The sequence below is a fragment of the Carettochelys insculpta genome, chromosome 18, assembly GCF_033958435.1.
Source record: "Carettochelys insculpta isolate YL-2023 chromosome 18, ASM3395843v1, whole genome shotgun sequence".
Taxonomy (NCBI): Eukaryota; Metazoa; Chordata; order Testudines; family Carettochelyidae; genus Carettochelys; species Carettochelys insculpta.
In genome coordinates this window covers 9,768,724-9,789,897 of record NC_134154.1, presented here as the reverse complement: position 1 = coordinate 9,789,897, position 21,174 = coordinate 9,768,724, and the positions used below count along the sequence as shown (strand labels likewise).

Below are 21,174 nucleotides of genomic sequence, written 5' to 3'. Positions count from 1 at the left end.
TTTTTTCCTTTGAAAGGAACGTTCTATGGGTGCAGATCGCCATGCAGAGAAATCCTGCCTCAGAATTTGTCAACGTAACGGTCTCTAGTGTTAAACACAGTCCTTCTCGTTCACTTTCCCGCCAGCTAAGGAGCCCAATGGCACTGATGCTGCAGGGGCATGCCTGCCCAGGAATTCAGGGCGCAGAAATGTAGCTCGCTGCTTCTCAGAGTCATATACTTTTGATCTACTTCAATCTTCCAGTAGAACACTGAAAACAGCTGTTACTTTCATGCACAGAATGGCACCAAGCTCCAGGGGGCTTTGTGGCCATCTGCTTGTAACACTCCTCTCTCTCGAGGGGACACCTAGCATTTGCCATCTTCTGGCCCCCCACCCCCTCCACTCCCCAGCTGGCTGTAGCAAATGTGGATGTTGCTGAGGACTCCAGTTTTAGCTCTGGTTTGGAATCCTGCCTAATCTGGGCGGTATTGAAATTGATCCATTTATAATCACAGGCTCTGAAGCGCCCCCCTGGCTTGAAGTGGTTTCCATTCTATACAGAGTTTCCAGTTCAGTAAGGCAGCTGTCAGCACCCTCACTATGCAAATTGGTCCAGCTCCCCTTTTTTTAATTTCTGGTATGATAGAAATTTGTTCTTTTTTGGTGTGTGCCCCTGCGGAGCATTCCATACATGACTGAGAACTCCCGCAGTGGGTTTCAAGTTTCTGTCCTCGCTGTTTTCTTAGTACTTCGAGCTGCATGTAGGCAAATTCAAATCACGTCTAGGCAGGCACTGAGGGAAATGTTAAACCACCGACGTTAATTTGTTTGGACTAGGAAAACCAAAGTCAACGTTTGGGCCCCTACAACGAGAATTAGAGCCCTGATCCAGTTGAGCATTTAAACACAAGTCAACAGTTAATCCCATAACTCTATTCTGTGGGAATTGCTACATCTTGTTATTTCTTTGTGTTCAATGCCAAGAACTTACGGCCTTCATCCTGCAATTAGAGCCATACCTCTGGCTCCTGCTGGATTCCCCTAGGCTTCAAAGGTGCTCTGCCTGTATGGCTCCTACTGCAGGAGTGGGCCGATATTTCGTCTGTGGAGTGAGCCAGAAGGGTTCACTCTCCTGCGTTCGATTGTACCGCGTTTGGCAGCTCACATATAGACCCACACTGAGCTGGGTTCCAAACTCTCCTCTCATTTACGCTGTGTAATTCGCTTGCCGCCAATGCACTCTCACCAGAGTAACCCAGAAGAATATGGCCCACTATTTTTTCAGAAGCGAGTCTTAGCTCCTGTTTCAAACCTCCTCCCCACCTTTGCTAACAGTTGCAAGAGCTGCTAATCTTCCCAGCACAGATTGCAGCAGAACACCCATGAGAGCAGTCCAGCAATCTCTGTGTTTCAGCAGAGCATTATTCACTGATTGTTCAGTTCTCTGGCGCAGTTAATGCTGTGATAGATCTGCGGGGCGACTCCCGCCTCCTAAAGAGAAACTGACCCTTCTGCAATTTAAGCCCTCATCTTGCAGTGGGTTCCCGCAGGAGCCCTGTGTGTTAGCACAGAGGTCCACTGGATTCAGTGGTCTTTGGTAGTCAATGAGACTGAGTCAGATTCTGAGGTTGAATAAATTCATGGCTTTGGTTGAGAGATGCCAATTTGTGTGTGTGTTTGTGTGTGTGTGTGTGTGTGTGTGTGTGTGTGTGTGTATGTGCGCGCGCGCACACACACACACACTGTTGAAAGGAGAACCCATCATTTGAATGGCTTCAAAGCTGAAGTGCATTTAGTTAGTCCAAATTTACGCCAGTCTAACTGAGAGCAGAATTTGGCCCATCATTTCTAGATTTGGGGTACATTTGCTATTAAATGACAACCTGTTTGACCATCTGAACATTGAAAACTCCTAGTTCAGTGGCTTTCAACCCTTTTTTCATTTGGAGACGCTTAAAGGATTTCGACTAGAGGTGATCGCAGACATACTCTGTGGACCCCCCGGGATTGCAGACCACTGCCTGAGATGTTTCACAGGAAACTTTCTCATAAAAAGGCTAATGTCACTGCAGTGATCCTGTCTGCTGCTGGTTCCCCTCTCACTAGTCCAGAGGAGTAAATAGCTATAGATAAACTCCCAAAGGAAATCCATCCTTTGACTTGGTCCTGCCTGTTCTGACTACCCAGACATGTTCAGACCTGCAGGCATGGCTTGTTCTCAGAGCTGCTGAGCACCCAGCACTCCCATAGGGAGCATGGGGTGTACAGCGCCCCTGAAAATTAGGTAAAAAGATCTGTGCACTTTCAACTTAAGACAGCCCAGTGGCGTGGCCCAGCAGTTCCTATTGATCGGATGCTAAGTAACACAGAGCCCACTGAATTCGTAATCTGGCCAGTTTCATTTCAGCAGGGACACTCTGCTGGCCTGTCATGATTGCCTGTGTCCTGAAGCACAACATATTCATGTCTTTGCCTTAGCCGGTGCGTGATCCCAACAGTGCTGTTAACTGGGTATAAAATTATCCTGCTTCCTGGTAATTCAAGCTACTGTTCTTTACTCTTATCAGAGGGGGAGCCGTGTTAGTCGGTATCCGCAAAAACAACGAGAAGTCCTGTGGCACCTTATAGACTAACAGATGTATTGGAGCATAAGCTTTCGTGGGCAAAGCCCCGCTTCATGAGATGCAGTGCAGACGCTTCATCTGACGAAGCAGGTCTTTGCCCACAAAAGCTTATGCTCCAAAAAATCTGTTAGTCTATAAGGTGCCACAGGACTTCTCGTAGTTCTTTACACTGTCATTGCCCATGGGGATGATTCCCCTGTTTACTTAGCAAACCCCATGCCTGCCAGTCCTTCCATCTCGAGACCCCTTGGCTCAACAGGCAGAGAGAAAGGAGGAGTGAGCTGTGATCACTTGCTATCAATCATAATCATTCATTCGGAATCTGAAACACTTCAACTGTATCTTCCCTTGCATGTCTCTATTCTAGGCTACAGAGCCTCACCATATAAGACCTTCTCTGTTGCCTGTCTAGTGACTGCAGGCATTCCTAGCACCCATCACAGTCATATCTAAGTAGCTACATGACCAGGAGAACTCCTTCTCAGGCTCTTTTCGCTCTCAGCAATAATTTTTTAATACCGAGCTGCTCAGATACAACAGTAATGGGCACGATACCCAGAGAGATGGATGCTTAAAATGGAACAGGTTGTCTACAAAAGAGTATCTCCCTTTTCAATAAGCAGTCCCCCTAATTTGCTCTGTATCCCTTTCAGCTGCACATGGGAATTCAATGTATCTTTTAAATTGCTCCTGCCCTGAATCATCTAGATATATTTTCATGTGGAGGAGCATCTATCTTCCCCTCAGCTGACTTACTACTCTCGTTGTCTTACGCTGAGCTGAAAATTTGCCAACAAAACATTCTAACTTTTCCAGCATAACCTCAGAAAAAGATATCTGTTAGTCTATAAAGGGCCACAGGACTTCTTGTTGTTTCAGAAATGACAATTGCCACTTGTTTTTTTTGTGTCAAATACTTTATCTGAGTCTATGCTGGAATAATTAGAAGGTTTTGTTGAGCAATTTTCAACTCAGAGTATGACAATGGGAGCAGTAAGCCGGCTGAGAGGGAAATAGAATGTTCTTCACATGAAAATATATCTGGATGTTTCAGGCCAGAAGCAATTTAAAAGATACTTTGAACTCTCACGTGCAATTAAAAGGGATACAGAGCAAATTAGGGGGACTGCTTATCGAAATGGGAGACATGCTGTTTTGTGAACAGATATCTGTTAGTCTCAAAGGTGCCACAGGATTTAGTGTTGTTTTTGAAGATACAGACTAACTTGGCTACCCCTCTGATACTGGTTATTTTTGACTATCTTTTTTTTTTTTTTTTTTTGGCCACAGGAGTGACCAATTTTCTAGAAAACTCAAACCTTATGTCTCAAACACCCGAACATTTTCCTCCTGTGCCATCACCCTTACCTGGGTGTCTTTCCATCAAAGAGTGAAAACTAACCTAGGAAGTTTTGTTTGATAAACAAATTAAAATACAACTTGACTGGGCTTTAAAGTTAGGAGGTTCCCCCTGACTCTACTATATCCTGCAATAAAACAAAACCTCATAAGGTGACCAAAGATTTTATCTGTGGGGACTTGTCAGTAATGAACGGACAAAAACATTTTAGAAATGGAAAAATCTATAACACCACTGAACCTGCATTTTGCCATTCAACAGAGCAAATCCTCCACCCACGCACACATTTTCGTGGCATTTAGGACAGAGTCAAAGAACACCCAACCCAGAACCAACAGAGAAGGTGAGAAGGGGAGACAAAGGAAAAAAATTCAAACCCCACAACAACCGGGAAACGATTATAAATGGATATTAGAGCGACTTACCTAGGATGGTCAACTGGGTTCCGCCGCCGAAGACATACGCACAGTGACTCATGGCTGTGCAAAAATATCTTGGCCGTTGCGTGCTTCTGCTTTGTGGCCTGGGTGTCCCATCAGCAGATTAATTAAATGGGGAACTTGCTTGGCCAGAATGTTGTGTTTTGGGAAAAGAGACCCAGATTTCGGTTCTCTGAAGTTACTTGTGTGCTACAGGGTCACACCTGGAGAATAGTTCAATGGGGAGTGTGACCATGGAAGCAGCGTCTCTCTCAAGGGATAAACCACTGTGCCTTCAGTAGAAGTCTTGGCTTAAATCAGGCAGTAATACCAAAGAATGACTTCTCAGACCAAGTTTAGGGCTTTTCTAGTCAGGTCTGGCCTATCCTCGGCATCAGCTCTTCCTTTCTGGATCTTTTTTCCTTCTTGTTTTGGCCGAATGGGTCATTGGACCTAGCCATGTTTCTGCGTTCGTGTTTTTTTACTTTTCTCCAGTGCTCAGCCCCATGGCAGTGAGCACTGTGTCAACACAAGCAGTGTCATGCTACCAGCGTTGGTGCCCAGAAAAGTACAGAACCCAGAGAACAAACCAGATCACAGAAATGAACAGAATTTCAGGCAGCCAGTCCCACACACAACCGTTTGGCCTGGAGTCCCGGGGCCTCCAGGCAACTGCAGAACAAACCTTGGAGAGCTGAGCCATAGGGGCTGGGAGGAAGGCGAGCCTGGGGTGGCGTGAGGGGCTCTCTCTGTTCTGAAGTTGTCCACAGTATGGATAAGCTGGGGAACCACTGTCATGATGTACAGCTGGGAACTGGACTGTGGATCAATGACATACATCGCCCCGGAGCCAATAAACAGAATGGAAAAGAGTCGATACAATTATTCCCAATCTCTAAAACTCCGCATGGGGCAGGTCTAGCAAGGAGCCAAAGCTCTTAGAGTCACGCTGTACGATGACACCACCGTTTGGGCCCTCTGTCTCCACATCAACCCTGATGGCTTCAACCACCTGATAGAGCAAGTATCGGAGGGGTAGCTGTGTTAGTCTATAAGGTGCCACAGGACCCTTCGTTGCTGTTACAGATCCAGACTAACAGAAAACTTTTCTGTTTGTCTATAAGGTGCCACAGGACCCTTCGTTGCTGTTACTGATAGAGCAAGTTACCTACCCCCGGCTCCCTGGCTGTAGACTCCTCTGCCTTTCAGGCTGGGTGTCTGAGTCAATGTGCACCTGAAGTGGCTGGTGAGGCTACAGTATCACAGACAGACACATGCTGCCTGTGCCCAGGGCCCTATGGTAACCCAGAGCCCCTCTCAGTGCAGCTTTGGTTTGGTTTAGGTCAAGACACACAAAACCAAGAAAAAGGCGATGTTAGACTTTAAACCAGATTTACCTGCTTCTGTGTTCCCATATTCCCAGCGAGTCCCACTGACAGAACGACAGGAGATGAGGCTCTCTGCTCTGAAATCCACCTGGGAGCCATGCATGAATCCTGCTCAGGGAGGAAAATGCGGCAGCTAATGGAATCCTGCTCCTGAGCTATTAGCCATGTCCTCCGGCCAGCTGCCGGCGAAAGCTGCCCTGGAGACGTCTTTGGAACATCCGAGCTGGTCGGTTTCCCCAGGAGGCCAACCAGAGACATCCCTGTATGGCAGTGGCAGGTAGGTTCCAAGGTGTTTGTTGCAATGTAAGAGTTACTCTTGCTGCAAACCCTGGGGCTTGGCCCTGGCTGAGACCCATGGCTAGATCCATGCTGGGGGGACCCACAGAACATTTGCACGTTTGAGCCGTGACCTGCAGTGTCTCAGGATCAGGAGGGTCTGGCTGCCCCTTGCAGGAGACTGCCCTCTGAATGCTCCCACCACTGGGGTCTACCACAGGCATCTTCTGTGAAGCTCTTGGGTCCCAAGAAAACCACAGAGATCAGGGAGTCCGTCCTTCTTCCCCCACAAGTCCCAACAGCTGCTGCTCCTGCAGTCTAATTCCCTGCAGGAGCAGGCTATGTCCTTCTCTTCCTTGCCCTGGAAGGAATGGACTGGCACCATGCCAGCCACGGACAGCATCTCCTGCTCAAATGACATATTCAGGATGCCCATAGCTTTGGCTCTGCTTGGGAACCGAAATGTCGCTTCTTAGCTCCTTTCTTCTCAGCCAGTTGCATCTGCAAAGCCGAGCTTCTGTGCACAGTGTGGGCCAGAAACAGAGTGATGCAGACAGCTGGCAAGGCGAGCTTGGAGGGGAGGGGCCCGTAGCCATGGGCCAGTGGCAAAACAGGAAGGGCTGACTCAGAGACAGGTTGTGCAGTGACTGTTCATGTCTGAAGACATCTGCCATAGCAGATCCTTGGGGACGGCTCTGGACAGGCATTAGCTGAAATCCACACCTGCTCCCTCAACCCCAGATTCCCAGGCTAGGGCTTACTGTTGCTCTTTAAAGATCTGCTTCTGTAATGTCCCCCTTTAAACTCCCCTCATGCACAAGGGGTTCAGTCTGCACAGAGCAATTCCTGGTTTGGCAGGTGCTATTTTCAGTAGAAGGATTTTAAAATTTTAACCTCAAAATACTCAGGCACCTGATTTCACTATCTTGGTGGGTAGAGGGATAAGGAGCAGAAACCTTCACAGCTGGGAAAGAACCTGGTGTTCAGCTGAAAAGCTGAAGGCACTCAGGGACGGTTCTTCTATTACTGACTGCCGGGCAAACAACGAGGAGTTCCTAGAAAGCAATTAGAAGCTGCGAAAGTCTCCAGTTTCTCCTGCCTTCCTGGGAAGGGGGAAATCACACTCCCATCAGGAGGATTTTGTTCAGTCAAAGTGGCTGCTACCTCTCTACTGTCCTGGTATGAATGAGCCAGCGCTGAGAACTGTAGGGGTGTGCTAATGGCAAGAAAAAGCTGCCCTGCTCATGAGCTTTCAGAACAAAATCCCCTTGGATCAGTTGATGATGGCAGATGAACTCATGAAATTAACCGGCTTCATAGTCAATTGCTCAACCATGAATGGCAGTTTTCTATACCTGCAATTCACTTGCAGACTGCGAAATGCCAGTTGGTACAAAGCCACGGTGCCGATGAAAACCTGCTGTGTGATTTAATGTTGCGAGACGGTTCCTAATGTAAGCAGCCCTCTGCGGTCAGCGCCTGCGGTTAGAAGCTGGCTTGTGGTTACATGGGTGAAAACCTTTTTTGTGTGCCACTGATGCGCCCTGGGCTTGCACTGAAGCACTCTAGCAATGGGGGAAACACCTTGGGTGGGCTGAGCAGCCTTGCGTTGCCAACTGTCCTGCAATTGCATGAACACCTGCCAGATGGCGTGTAACTGTCTGGCTCCTGGAAACCACTTCTTTTTTCTGCTAAGCCCTGAAAGGAAATCAGAGCTGATTCTGGGGAGGAGGGGTCTCCCAGGGCAAGCAGCAATCAAGCTGTTCATCGTGCCCTGCCTTTGTGAGAAGCATCATGCACACAGCCAGGTTCTCAGGAAAACAGGTCTCCCTTCCTTCCATGGAAATAATGAGGAGTCTGGTGGCACCTCAAAGACTAACAAATGTATTAGGGCACAAGCTTTTGTTAAGTTGCAATCCGCTTCATCAGATGCGTGAAGTGAAAGAATCAGAGGGTAGAGGCCAGAGTGTTGCATCCGGGCTCCTTCCTCTGTGTCTCTGCAATCCAGTTCTTTCACTTCATGCATCCGACCAGGTGAGCTGCAACTCAGGACAGCTTGTGCTCTTATAAATTTGTTAGGCTTTAAGGTGTGTGACAGGGTGAGACCAGGGGAGCAACTTAGAAGAGGAAAAGCAGCTCTGGCAATCAGGCAGAGAAGGAGCAGCCAGAGAAGAGGCTGTCCCACTTAAGACCTCAGTTAAAAACCTTCTCTCTCCCCCCCCCGCCCCGCCCCCTGCAGAGCCAGAGGAGAGAGTGTAGGAGGAGGCTGGTGATTCAGCCAAATGGGTGGGAGTTAGTGAGTGGTTCAGCAATTGGATATTCACCCCAGAGGCAGGGAGCAACTCCTGCAGGTAACCTGAGATTCTCGCTCAGCCAAAGGCTGAGGGGAGTGGGGACTGCACCTGTTTGAACCAGGTGGGGCTCTCACCTGCCCTGCTGTGTGTTGGGCCTTGGAACCAAAGCCTGGACCTTGGCAGGGGCAACTGGACCCCACGCTGTGAGACTAGCCAGAGAAGAGGCCAGGGGCCCAGGAGATACATGACCCTGTCACAGGTGTCCCTGGATTCCTTGTTGTGTTTGTTGAAACAGACTAAAGTGGCTGCCCCTCTGACTCCTTCAGTGGGGAACTGTTCCCGTCTGGGGATCTGGTTCAAAGCCTTTTCATGGCAGGAGTCTCTGCCTTACCCTTCTCCCCATACCGAGAGCTAGGAGTGTAATGAGTCAAGACTAGGCTGCCTCTGTGGAGCTGCCTGGGGAAAAGGACAGTGATGTTGCTGGGTCTGGTCAGGGCTTTTAATCCCTCATGTGTAAGAGCAACTGTCCGTCTGTCTGTGTTAAACTGGAGCCAGGTGAAGACCCTGTTAATTCCTTCCACTGCTTCCAGGAGCGCCAAGGTTTCTGCTGGTGGTTCCGGCTGACCTAGCCAGCCACGCTGCAGCCGAACCTGTGAGCTAGCCTAGCCAGCACGTGTGGCTTGGGATTGCTTTACACTGGACCCAGACTGTTCAGTGGGTTCATGTAGCTTGAGGAAAACCCTCATGCCCCTGCAAAGCCAAAACCTGGGGAGAAATCTTCACAACCCCACCCCCTTCGCTTTACTCCTTCCTGGCTTATCCGACAGGTCCTTATCAGACCCAGCGAAGCTGTCACAGCCCCGAGCCCCCACCACCCCAGAGCTTCCAGCATGGGCATTGCCCCTGTTCTCCCACCCACTGTTTTCTGCGGTCAGAGTGGCTGGTGGCCAGCGGAAGCTAATCAGGCTTCCATCCGCATCAGCTGTTTCCAGTTCTCCCCCTGCCCAGTTCCCTCCACAGCAAGGGCCTGGGCAGCCTCCCAGCACCTAGACTCTGGAGGATGAAGTGACACCTCCTTGGGGATCAGGTCTTGTCGTCCTTTACAGGGTGTCCTGTCACCCTGTGATCAGCACAGCCTGTGTCAGAGCCAAGCTGGCTGTACTGACAGGTGTTGGTAAGGTGGTCGGGGCATTTACATGGACTGCTTTGCAACGGCCACACCCTTGTGATTTGGAGTGAAGGCTAATTGAGCACCAATAGCCCTCAGCGGAGCAATCAGCTGTGGCTTTAGTGAGTGATTGCACAGCCTTGCCTAGGGTATTCGGGCAGCTCAGCATTCAGTGCCTCGTGCTGGGACCACGGCAGGTCGCTCTCACTAGGAGGTGTTGAGTGTGCTGGGGTAGACCTCCAAGGAAGGCTTGGGTGCCCAGGAAGCTGGGTTCTGTAGAGGGGCAGGTGCTGAGACAGCAGAAGCTGGTGTCCCAGCATGCTGTGAGGGGACACGATGGCTGGAAGATGTGACATAAACTTGAGCTCCCGTAATAATATGTTGGAAGCATTTTGGAATCATCTAAGGAACTTCTGAGCACTTGGTTCATGGACACCCTCTGGCACTTTCACAAGCTGTTAACCTCAGTGACCTGGCCTCTGGCAACAGTCTGCCCACCGCCGCTGCTTGTCGCACAGGCCGTGCCATTGTTCTGTGCTACTTGTGTGAGGTGCTCAGCAGCTCTCTCCCTTCACCCCAGAGGTGCCTGCTGATCTGTGATGGGTGATCTTTGCAGATCATTTCGAGAGGGGCCTTGGGAAGCCTCGAGGATCAGAGAGGGCCGTCCTAAGGCAAGAGATGGTTGGTTTAGCTCTGGTGCGCTCGGGAAGCCTTGCTTGACATGGTTGGGCAGACACCATGCTAAGCTCAAGCAGCCTGGCCTAGTGTTGAAGGTGCAGCTGGTAATACACAGCTCCTCCAGGTCAGTGGTGTGTGTGGAAATTCTGCTGAGTCTCTGCCCTGGCCTGTCTGACGAGCCTGGAGGGAGTAAAGCAAAGGGAGTGAGCAGGTGCTGGAGTCTTTTAGGGACGTGAACGTGATCAAGTACGTTGCTTAAGAGCTTCTTAATCAGTGCTGTCTTAACAGCTAATAATGCCCCATTTTCAGACAGGGATTGTTATACGCTGAATAATACAGGTCAGATAAATGTTTCCTGTCAAGCTGCCATCTTCCATCAAAACAAAGCAGCAGAATGTAGCACTGTAAAGACTAAAAATGATTTATTCGGTGATGAGCTTTGGTGGGACAGACCCGGGTCTGTCCCACCACAGCTCATCACCGAATAAATCGTTTTGTTTCAAGTGCTAGGTTGCAGCTGCTTTGTTTTGCTGGAGTACAGACTAACAAAGCTCCCTCCCTGTTACATCTTCCTTCAAGTTATGCAGAAGTTCGAGTCCCTGCAAAGGAAAATGATTAAACTAGGCAAAGGAATGGGAGCCACACCTGAGCCCTGAACGGTGCCAAGGAAATTAATCGTGGGCAAATGTCGGACGCCGGCACATAATCACTAGCATCACTGTTCTGATAACAAGCCCGGCCCAATGCCCAGAGCCAAGCAATGAGCCTCCCTCTGCTAACCCCCAACAGTGCTGGGACATTCAGGTCTGGTTCCCCTACTCCCCTGCAATCTCCTCTCCTGCTTTCTTTTCCCCACACGCAGTTTGCTTCTGCTTAGACCCAGGGCTTGGGTCCAGGCCTCTGTAGGCAGAACTCAATTCGAAGGGAAAGAAAGCAGACTGGCTGAGGTTTCCACAGGCGACCAGTGACTGGGCGGGGGGTATCCAAAGGGGGCTGAGCCCCTGCCTGTGAAAATCAGGCCCTTTCCCTATGTCTTTAGTTGGGCAAATGGAAATGGAGGGTATCCCCCTCCCCTGGATCCTTGCACCTTAGCCAGGCTACGACTCCAACTCCACCCTTGCCCCCACCCCCCCCAGGCTGGCACTAACCTTGTTCCCTGGTGCACATCCCCATCTAGTGTCCCTTAGCTGCAGCACCACCCTGGCATTCCCAGGTCTGTAGTGAAACCAGACCTGCGCAACTGGAGATGCTTCCAGCTTGGGATGAGCCTGAAGATGGCAGCAGAGCCACAGTGATCAAAGCTGAGGCCAATCCAACACTACCCTCAGAAGCCTGAAGTCAGACAGGCTGGGGCTGGGGCAAGCCAAGCCAGGCCAGCAGAGGTCAATGTCCACCAACAAGTCTGGCTTCTGGTGCCAGAGGCTGTTTTCCAAGGGTCACCTGCCCTGCTGAACAGGCTCTGTGTTGACTCAGGCTGGGGGAAAGCTAGTGTAATTTATGGGTTTGGGAAGGCTCACCAAGCTGACTTAAAGTTGAAGATTAAGGTTCACACCTCTCCCGAGTTAACAGCAAGAGTCTGAGACAGTCTCTTTCAGACCAGAGGTGAGTTTTCCAGGCTTTACAGTGATTACACAGACAGTACTTTTAGCACCACGTATGGTTTATTTTAACAGAGCTATAACATTCAAGCAGCACTTAACGGATACAAACTAAAGATGTTTAACACAGTTAATATCCAATTATAATCGGAGATCTTATTAAGGATCTCACTCAACAAGGTTATAATAGAAAAGTAGCACTTTAAAGACTAACAATAGGATTTATTCGGTGATGACGTTAGATGAGTGGGGTGAGGGAAGGGGGCTGCTAACTGCAGGTCTGAAAAGTGTGGCCTAATGGAAGAAGTTTGCTTACCCCTGCTATGTACTATGGGCATGGAGACCGGGAAAAGTGAGCTCTTGCTGCTGGCTCCAAGAGTGAGGTGGAATAGCTCTTACTGGGATAACAGAAGAGCCAGGCAGCTCCTATAACACAAGGAAAGGCACGGGAGACTTCCTGCAATACAGACTTTACTGAACTTACTTCTGAGCACAGTACGGGTAGGTCCTGCTGACTTTCCTGCTGGGCTCATGGTAATCATAGAACACTAGGACTGGAAGGGACCTCGAGAGGCCATCCAGTCCAGCCCCCTGCCCCAATGGCAGGACCAAGTGCTGTCTAAACCATCCCTGATACACATCTATCTAACCTGTTCTTAAATATCTCCAGCGATGGAGATTCCACAACCTCCCCTGGCAATTTATTCCACTGTTTGACCACCCTGACAGTTAGGAACTTTTTCCTAATGTCCAACCTAAACCTCCCTTGCTGCAGTTTAAGCCTGTTGCTTCTTGTTCTATCCTCAGAGGCCAAAAAGAACAAGTTTTCTCCCTCCTCCTTATGACACCTTTTTAGATTCCTGAAAACTGCTATCATGTCCCCCCTCAATCTTCTCTTTTCCAAACTAAACAAGCCCAGTTCTTTCAGCCTTTCTTCACAGGTCACATTCTCTAGACCTTTAATCACTCTTGTTGCTCTTTTCTGGACCCTCTGTAATTTCTCCACATCTTTCTTGAACTGGGGTGCCCAGAACCGGACACAATACTCCAGCTGAGGCCTAACCAGCGCAGAGTAGAGCGGAAGAATGACTTCTCGTGTCTTGTTCACAACAGACCTGTTAATGCATCCCAGAATCACGTTTGCTTTTTTTGCAACAGCATCACACTGTTGACTCAGATTTAGCTTGTGGTCCACTATAACCCCTAAATCCCTTTCTGCTGTAATAAGGCTCCCAACATAATGATGCCTCCCATCAGGATGAAAGTAACTACAATTTCTTCCAGGTACTGTCCTATTGCACCCCAGCTCCCTACCAGCTCTTTAAATAATTCCCTGCTGGCTTATGCTGCAGCTCAGCCAGCTCTGTCTGTAGCTGTGCACTTGCTTACCTTCACCTCTGCGTCTCATGCAACACTATGGGGAACTTGTTCCCCGTCCACAGTTTCTGCTATCATTACATTTCCTTTAAAAAAATACAGACAATTTAACTAATTGTCAAATTTTACTTAATTGTCAGTCATGTAGTACCCATAACTCTAACCTGAACCCTTAAAGGTCTATAACTAGTCTTTGTGTCTGGCAGGGTCTCTTTTTTCCATTTGGCTGAGCAGACCACTTGTGACTCAAGACATTCAGTAGGCTGGTCTGGTATTGCTGGCATTCCTGTGCTGGCTGTTAACCCAATTTCTGTTTCTCTCCTATTTTCATTCGCCTTCTGCACAATTCTTTTAGTGCTCATTGGATACAGTCTGTTTCTTCTGCAGACAGCTCCTTCCTCTGACTCAAAAAGATAAGACCTTGGAGCAGGGTGTTGGCCAATCGTCGAGGAAGGTTTCCGTACTCTTTTTTTGAGGAATGCAATTTCTCCATTTTTCAGCAATGATAAAAGGTTTGTACCTTGTCAGAGAAATATTTCTCCTCCGCTTGTCTCAATTTTAGGTTTGTTTGTGTGTCTCCGTTTATCAGTTTACTGACTACATCAACATTATAACATAATCAAGTCCTTCGATGTCCTCCCACAAGGAGTTCAACAGTTGATGCAAGAACTCCTACAGGTGTATTGCAGAAGTCCATCAGGCTAAGCAAGTGAGCTGTGTTAGCCAAGCTAGATTATTTTTTTAAAAAAGATCCTTTTCATAGTTTAAATCGCTCTGTCACTCCATTTGATTGTGAGAACAGTGGACTAGACGTGATCTTGAATAAAGTACCATTGTTTTGCAACAGATTTTAAGTTTCTGGAACAAAATTGTGGTCCATTTTCACTAACAAGTTCTTCAGATATGCCAGAATTTAGAGAGACAGATTTGATTTGTGAAGTCTGATGACTGACAGACTTGTGGTATCCTGAAGGAAGCAGGATTCTAAGTATTTGGATGTTAGTTAACTGGAATAAGATAAGCTGCACCCTGAAACTCAACAGGCCCGTTCCAAGTTTCTGACATGATCTGCTTGGGACCTCATGTGATGATAGCATATTGATTTTTGTTTCTGAAAGTTTGACGTGCGCGAGGCTATGCTATGTCGTCTATTTCACTACACACCCTCGGCCAATAGATGGCACCCTGAGGTCTCCTTTTACATAGCTGTGCTCCCAAATAGTAGCCAAGATCTCTTTTCTAAAACTTGTCTGTACGCTAGGATCCCACCACTTTTAAAGACTGGTCTGTTCACACGCCGCCTTCCTAGCACTGTAACCAAGAAGCACAGACATTCTCTGTCACCTTAGGTCCCTGGTCCAGCTATGCTTGCAAAATAGTTTGTCTTAGGGTTTGCAGGAGCTGCTTGGAATTCCTTCAGTTTCTATTCTGAAATAGTCAAATAAGACAGTGTAAGATGTATTGCAACATCAGCTTCTTCTGAACTTAGTCCTTTTCCTGGTCCGTATCACACTTCTAGTTGATATTTCAGGAGTGTTAAGAATCATCTGTGAATCTTTGGGGTGAAGGACTACACAAAGGTTTTCTGCAAATGGCCTCAAGGCTTGTGAGATGTGTTTACAGCCACTCTTCTCCTGAAGGTAAACTCATGACATTGAGTACCACCAAATACTATTTCCAACATTTTTTTTCCCCATCTGGGAATAAATCTGCAGTGTGGGAGTTTAGAGCTTTGCAACATGTGGATTTGCTAGAGCAGGTTCAGCGAAGGGCAGCAAAAATGATTAAGGGTCTGGAGCACAAGACCTATGAGGATAGACTGAGGGATTTGGGCTTGTTTATTTTACGGAAGAGAAGACTTAGGGGTGATTTAATAGCAGCCTTCAGCTTCCTGAAGGGGAGCTCTAAAGAGGAGGGTGAGAAATTGGCTGAACATCTTCCACTTGCGCTGCCTCAGGCGCATCCTTGGAATATCACGGAAGGACAGAGTGACCAACAGTGCCGTCCTTGAGCAAGCTGGAATCCCAACCATGCACACCCTCCTCAGGCAGCGTTGGCTCAGCTGGCTTGGCCACGTCCACAGGATGAATGATGGAAGGATTCCAAAAGACATCCTGTATGGTGAGCTAGCCTCTGGCAAAAGACCTCCCGTATGCCCCCAGTTGTGCTACAAAGATGTCTGCAAGAGAGACCTCAGAGAGGTAGACATCGAGCTGGACAACTGGGAAGAACTAGCAGACGACCGCAGCAGATGGAGGCAGGGGTTACACAAGGGCCTTCAGAAGGGTGAAATGAAGATCAGACAGCTAGCAGAGGAGAAGCGAGTGCACAGAAAGCACACTAAGGACTTGCCACCCACCACATCTGCAAGAGATGCAGCAAGGACTGTCACTCTCGTGTGGGCCTTCATAGTCACAGCAGACAATGTAAATGAAGTTCTCAATTGAAACCATAAAGGGCGCGATCCATAGTCTATGCAGACTGAAGGATGCCTACTACTACTGGTGTCAGATGGTAGAACAAGGAGTAATGGTCAGAAGTTGAAGAGGGAAAGGTGTAGGTTAGGTATTAGGAAAAACTTCTTCACCAGGAGGGTGGTGAAGCATTGGAATGCGTTGCCTAGAGAGGTGGTGGATTCTCCATCCCTTGAGGTTTTTAAGTCCCAGCTGGACAAGATCCTGGCTGGGATGACTTAGTAGGGGTTGATCCTGCTTGAAGCAGGGGGCTGGACTAGATGACCTCCTGAGGTCCCTTCCAGCCCTATGATTCTGTGATTCTCTGATAAGCAACAGGGATGTGTTTTGCTGCAAAACAGCTCCTCATTGGTAGAGCTTGTCTCCACCAGCACAAAAAGGACTCGACCATTTTAAGCAGAGCTGCTGCCATTCCAGAAATTGCAGCCATTTTTGAGCTGTCAGACTGTCATTTGGCAAACAATGCCCCAAATGGTTCATTTCTCAGATCCAGTTCAGCTGCAGATTCCCTTCATGCCAGGTGTCTTACACTCTCTGGAGACATTCATTATGTTCTCATCTGGTATTCCCCTACATCACTGTGTCATGCTTATGACAGTCAATGCCTCCTAGAACGTCAGATGTCTGTTGGATCCTTCGTTCATACCATTCAGGAGTGGAATAGATGGCCAAAGGAAGTCTGGGGAACCCGCACTGCCAAATGATGTTCTGAATGTACACAGGCTCTGGCAAGGCTGATCCCTATGCTAATGTGCTGAGTGCAAAAGGTGGAGGGTTGCAAGAGAGCTTAAAAATACTTTTGTCTCTCTAAGCTTCTTGTTAAAAGCTTCCCATAGTCCCAGATTCCCTGACTCTCCACAGTAGCTGCCACCACCCAAGTGAGAAAACCCCCTTTTAAAGCCCTAGAAGACCCACTTGGGCTGTCTCCTCGAAGGGTAACTCCAAGCTCTGAACCCTCTCTTAGGAGGCAGCTTGAAAACAAAAGAAAGAAATTAAGCTGCAATCTGACAGCCAACCTTTCAGTTTTAAGCATGAATAGACACAGACCCTCCTCTAGGATACAGAAATCAAATCGTTGCATAGAAAAAGGTGATTTATTAACAGAACAAAGGATGTATGTGATAAAGCACAGTTGGTTGCGAGGTGTTATGGAGCAACTAAAAAAAAAAAGGTTGATTAAAGCACGCAGAATTAATTCCCTGGGATTCAGTTTGAAAGTTACTGTGTACAGGGGCCTACATCAGCCAGCCTGAGAATTCCCACACCAAATCCAAAATTAAAAATATCCTAATCATGTCTAACTAAATGTTTCCATTCTGCTTACACATCTGTATGCCCAGATTTCCCCGTGACCTGGATATTTACTGAATACCCTAAGCTGCTCTGGCTTAAACATCTCTGTGTCTCTCTGCTTGATGGATGTGGTTGCACCATTTATTTCTGGCAGCCCTAATACAACTTCCTTTGTTACTCATCGGGCTGGGAGTGTATGGGTGCGAGAACCAGAGGGTCTAGTGCTGGGTGCACGGACAGCACCTGACTGTGTGTGTGTGGCACTGCCCTGGGCCACCCCCAGGGCTGGAGCACCACAGCTTCACAGCGAAACCCTGCAGTGCGGTCGGCTCCCATAGACTGGTGCTTCTACTGGGCATGTGGCAAGGACCCCTCCTTCCCTGGCCAGCCTTTAGGTGGGCAGCCTTCCCCTTTGCAAGAGTGGGGGCTTGCAGCTGGTTTCTGGAGCAGGGAGCCCAGCCACTCCCTCTGGGACTCCCTCCCCTGCTGTGTCGATCTCTGGAACTGTTGATTAGTAACAGAGAGGAAGCTGTGCTAGTCTGTGTACGATCAAAACAAAAAAACAGTAAAGTAGCACTTTAAAGACTAACAAAATGTACTATTTATTATTCAAGCTCACTTAATAAACTATTTTGTTAGCCTTTGAAGTGCTACTTTACTGCTTCTTTGTCTGCCACTGTTGGCAATTCATAGGTTTCTAACTCCTCTTTTGCTTTCTCCCTGCCAGCGGCTCCTGATTGTCCTGCACCTCTAATTAGCAGGACTTCCCCCCTTTCTGGGCTGCCTTTTCCGCACTCTGTGGCAGCCCTGCAACCAGATTTCCTCACAATGGCCAGTGTCACACTGTCACTCCAGGGCCACAGGTGACATCACTCCCAGCCTTTCCAGTATTCACCCTTCAAGGAAATTCTTTGCCATTCTAACTGGGCTGACTAAGCCCTCAGCTTATTCCCATTAGGCAATGATCAGTCATCTGTCCAGGCATCTGCAGCTCCTGGGGTGCAGATTAAGACGTCCTAGAGTAAAGATGTGATCAGCGTGCAGCTACTTGAAGGTGACTAAGCCAGGTGCAGACAGACCCCTCCCCAGGGGAGCGAGGACAGGAGGCAGAACTGCAGCGAGCTGCTATACAGCTTTTTCCACTGCGATTCGAATAGTGCTGGACACTGTAGAAATTGACTGTCACCACCTGAGAGCCCTCCAAGGGAGGGTGAGACTCCCCAGAGCTCAGTTATAAGCACAATAGTCCAGATGCACTGCACCCAATGGGGACTTTCAACAAACCCCTTTTTGTGTTTTGACAGCTTCCCTAAGTGCTCAGTTCCTGCCCTGTGCCACTCCGGTACGGCAGGGGCCTGTTGCGAGCTCTTCACACGACATGCCTGAGGACTGGATTAGAGAAGAAAAGCCACTGATGGGCAATGAAGAACCTGGCCATGGGACTGTGGGGCTGTGGCACCTCCCCCTTTCCTTATGACCCCCCTGGGGCTCTCGGTCACAAGGGTGGCGTGACCAGGACAGGAGTGAGAGTCTCAGCTGGGAGACTTCAAATGACCCACTGGGCAGAGAATATTCTTAACTCCCTGGAGCGCCGTGCACTGCCTGCATACCAGTGAAGCCTGTGCCAGGGGAGGGAAGACTCAGCTTTTACCACCCCACTGTGGGACGCAGCATGTGGCCACCAGCCCAGCCCAGCTATGGTCACAGAGCATCAGCCAGGAGCCCAAAACACAGAGTGCTCTGGTGGGGAGATCCTCCACACAGCAGCGATGGCTCAGGGGTAAAATGAATGGGGCAGGTCACAGCTCTTGGAGCAACTGTTTCAGGCGCTCTGCAGGCCCAGGTGCACACCAGGGATGCTGCTCTCACACTCCAAGCCTTTCGGAACAGCCCTCGGGGACTGGCTGTAATTTCTCTTAAGGAAGGCTGGTGTGTTGATCTCATCCCCAACGGCAAAGTGGTGGGACCGAGCATAGAGCTATTCCCTGCTTCAGAGTCCAGCTTTCATCCCCTTACTGGGAGTAAGGAACCAACAGCGAGTGTAAGAACAAGTATTCATGTCATTCTTGGCAGTCACTTGATGCTGAGTTGGACGTCTTCCTGTCACCCTACTTGTGAGTCTGCTGGTGGCTTATCAGCCCAGTTCTGGAGCTGCAGAGCTCATCACAGAAGGGGCAGGTGTTGGTAGCTGTTGGAGGGGTACAGGGCAGTTTTTGACATTCTTTTCTTCTTCTCCGCCTCTCCTCGTCTGCACTGCGGTGGGACCTCTCAAAGTGCGCCACCCCAGGCTATAGGCAGAGACCGAACCTGGCAGCCTGCACAGGCCCCTGCGGTGCACAGGCTGGGGGATGGGAAGGCAGAGAAGGTTTTTGTCTCACTTCCCCACCCGACTGTGTCACAGTGAGGAGCACTACCACTCCACACAGCACAGTAGTAATCAGCCTCGTCCTCTGCCAGGGCCCCGGAGATGGTCAAATAGCCGGCGTTGCTGGAGGTGTCCTTGGAACCGGAGAAGCGAGCAGGGACCCCGGAGCCCTGGTGCTTGCTGGACTCTGAATAGTAGTACAGCAGGTACCGGGGAGGATTCCCAGGTTTCTGCTGGTACCAGTACACAGTGTAGCCACTGATGCTGGTCCCGCTGCTCATGGTGCAGGAGAGTTTCACGGTGTTTCCTGCAGACACTGATGCTGAGGGTGGCTGAGTCAGCACAGGCTGCGACCTGGAACCTGAGAAAGTAAAGAAGAAGATTGTGAAGGCCACTCCGTCCGTTCCCAGCTGCTAGCGACACAGTCTGTGCATTGACTCTAGCAGCAAGTTCACTGTGAGCTGAACCCACTCCCACTGTTCTCACCTGTGCACCATGTGCCCAGCAGGACGAGGAGGGGAGCCCAGAGCATGGTGAGGAGGTTTCTGGCCCAAGGAGAAAAAACCCCAAATATGCTGAGACCCCCCCCCAGGCAGCTTCTGTCCCTTATATTGATAGTCCTGGGGGAGGTGCACCCAAGCTCCACCTTTATGTTAAGCTGAACCTATCTGATTGGTCCTCATGATCACATGGGAAGTTCCATGTGTTGGGGGGTGACCATCGGGGGAGGGTCTTTAGCCATATAAGGCCCTGTTTGAGTTCCCATTGAGGGTGCCAGCATCATGCAAACAGGGTTTAAAGACAGTACAGCTCGAGGCTGTCGGGAGCTGAGCTGTTCAGACAGAGCAGGGAAATCACAATTCATTTATGTGACTGTAGCTTCAGAATCTCCAACAGGCTCTCTCTTGTGGAACAGAGACACCGAAAGTGCAGTAACTGCATAGGACTGATCATGCTTCATGGGGAACCCAGGTAGATGCCACTGCAGATGATCCCTGGATGTTCTGAATACGGATCTGTGGATGTTCTGAATATGGATCCGTGCCTACATGTATGCTGTGAAGTAACTGACACCTCTCTGAGGAGGTCATTTCAGCCTGGTTTCAGTCTCTGCAGCTCACATGGCTGTGCTCTGTGATATCTGCATTCCGGGGCAGGCAGGGAAGGTCAGCGGTTGCAGACAGGTATAAGTGTAAGCGGGGGAATGGTCCGGCTATGGAGGGGAACTTTTCTGTCTTCTGTGCTACCCCGGTGAGATGGGTGAGTGAAAGGATCTGAGTCCCTGCTCCCATTTCCTTTACCCAGAGGCCTCCCTGCCCTCAAGGGCTGCCCTTCCGTTCTCCTGGCTGTCAGAGTCCTTGTAACCCCAACGAGACCAGGCCCAGGATTCCTGGGGTTTCAACCCCCCAAACCTGTTGTGGTTACCTAGGGAAGGAATTATGGTGTCCCCACAGCAGGGCGCGCGCTCCACACTGGACCTGCCAACTGAGGACTACACATACTTCAAGCAAATACAATTTATGAAACAACAGTCTGTTTGAAATAAAGGAACAGGGGAAAAATGGACAAAGGTAACGCAGAATACTTCACGCCACTTTATGGCAGGGAGACCTCGCACACAGTGTCTCTGGGGTGTAAGGACCATTCCTGGTCAGATCCTTGTAGGTCCCAGGCCTCTTTCTCAGGCTCTGGCTGTGCTGAAGGGGTGCTGCAGGCCAGACAGTTGTTCTGGGTGGGAGGGCCCTTCTCCCCAGCATCAGCCCCTCCCCAGTGCGGGTTTCCATCCCCCTCCAAGTCTGGCCCACAAGGCTTGTGGCCCTGTGGTGTTTCCCTGCATTGAGCCTTCTGCCGAACATCCCTCCTGCTCTCCTCTGCTGC

The 21,174-nt window shown here is 49.4% G+C and overlaps 1 protein-coding gene across 1 annotated transcript in view; it reads right to left on the bottom strand.

The window, feature by feature from the left end:
- LOC142022822 (immunoglobulin lambda-1 light chain-like) overlaps nucleotides 1-19,828 on the bottom strand; it is a 31,785-nt gene extending 11,957 nt beyond the window's left edge. Inside the window, exons 1-3 of the mRNA XM_075013045.1 lie at nucleotides 19,783-19,828; nucleotides 19,349-19,657; nucleotides 4,392-4,445 (exon numbers count right to left, since the gene is read on the bottom strand). Of these exons, the coding sequence (XP_074869146.1) occupies nucleotides 4,392-4,445; nucleotides 19,349-19,657; nucleotides 19,783-19,828 (409 nt within the window). The remainder of the gene's footprint in view (nucleotides 1-4,391; nucleotides 4,446-19,348; nucleotides 19,658-19,782) is intronic.
- Nucleotides 19,829-21,174: the final 1,346 nt, after the last annotated feature.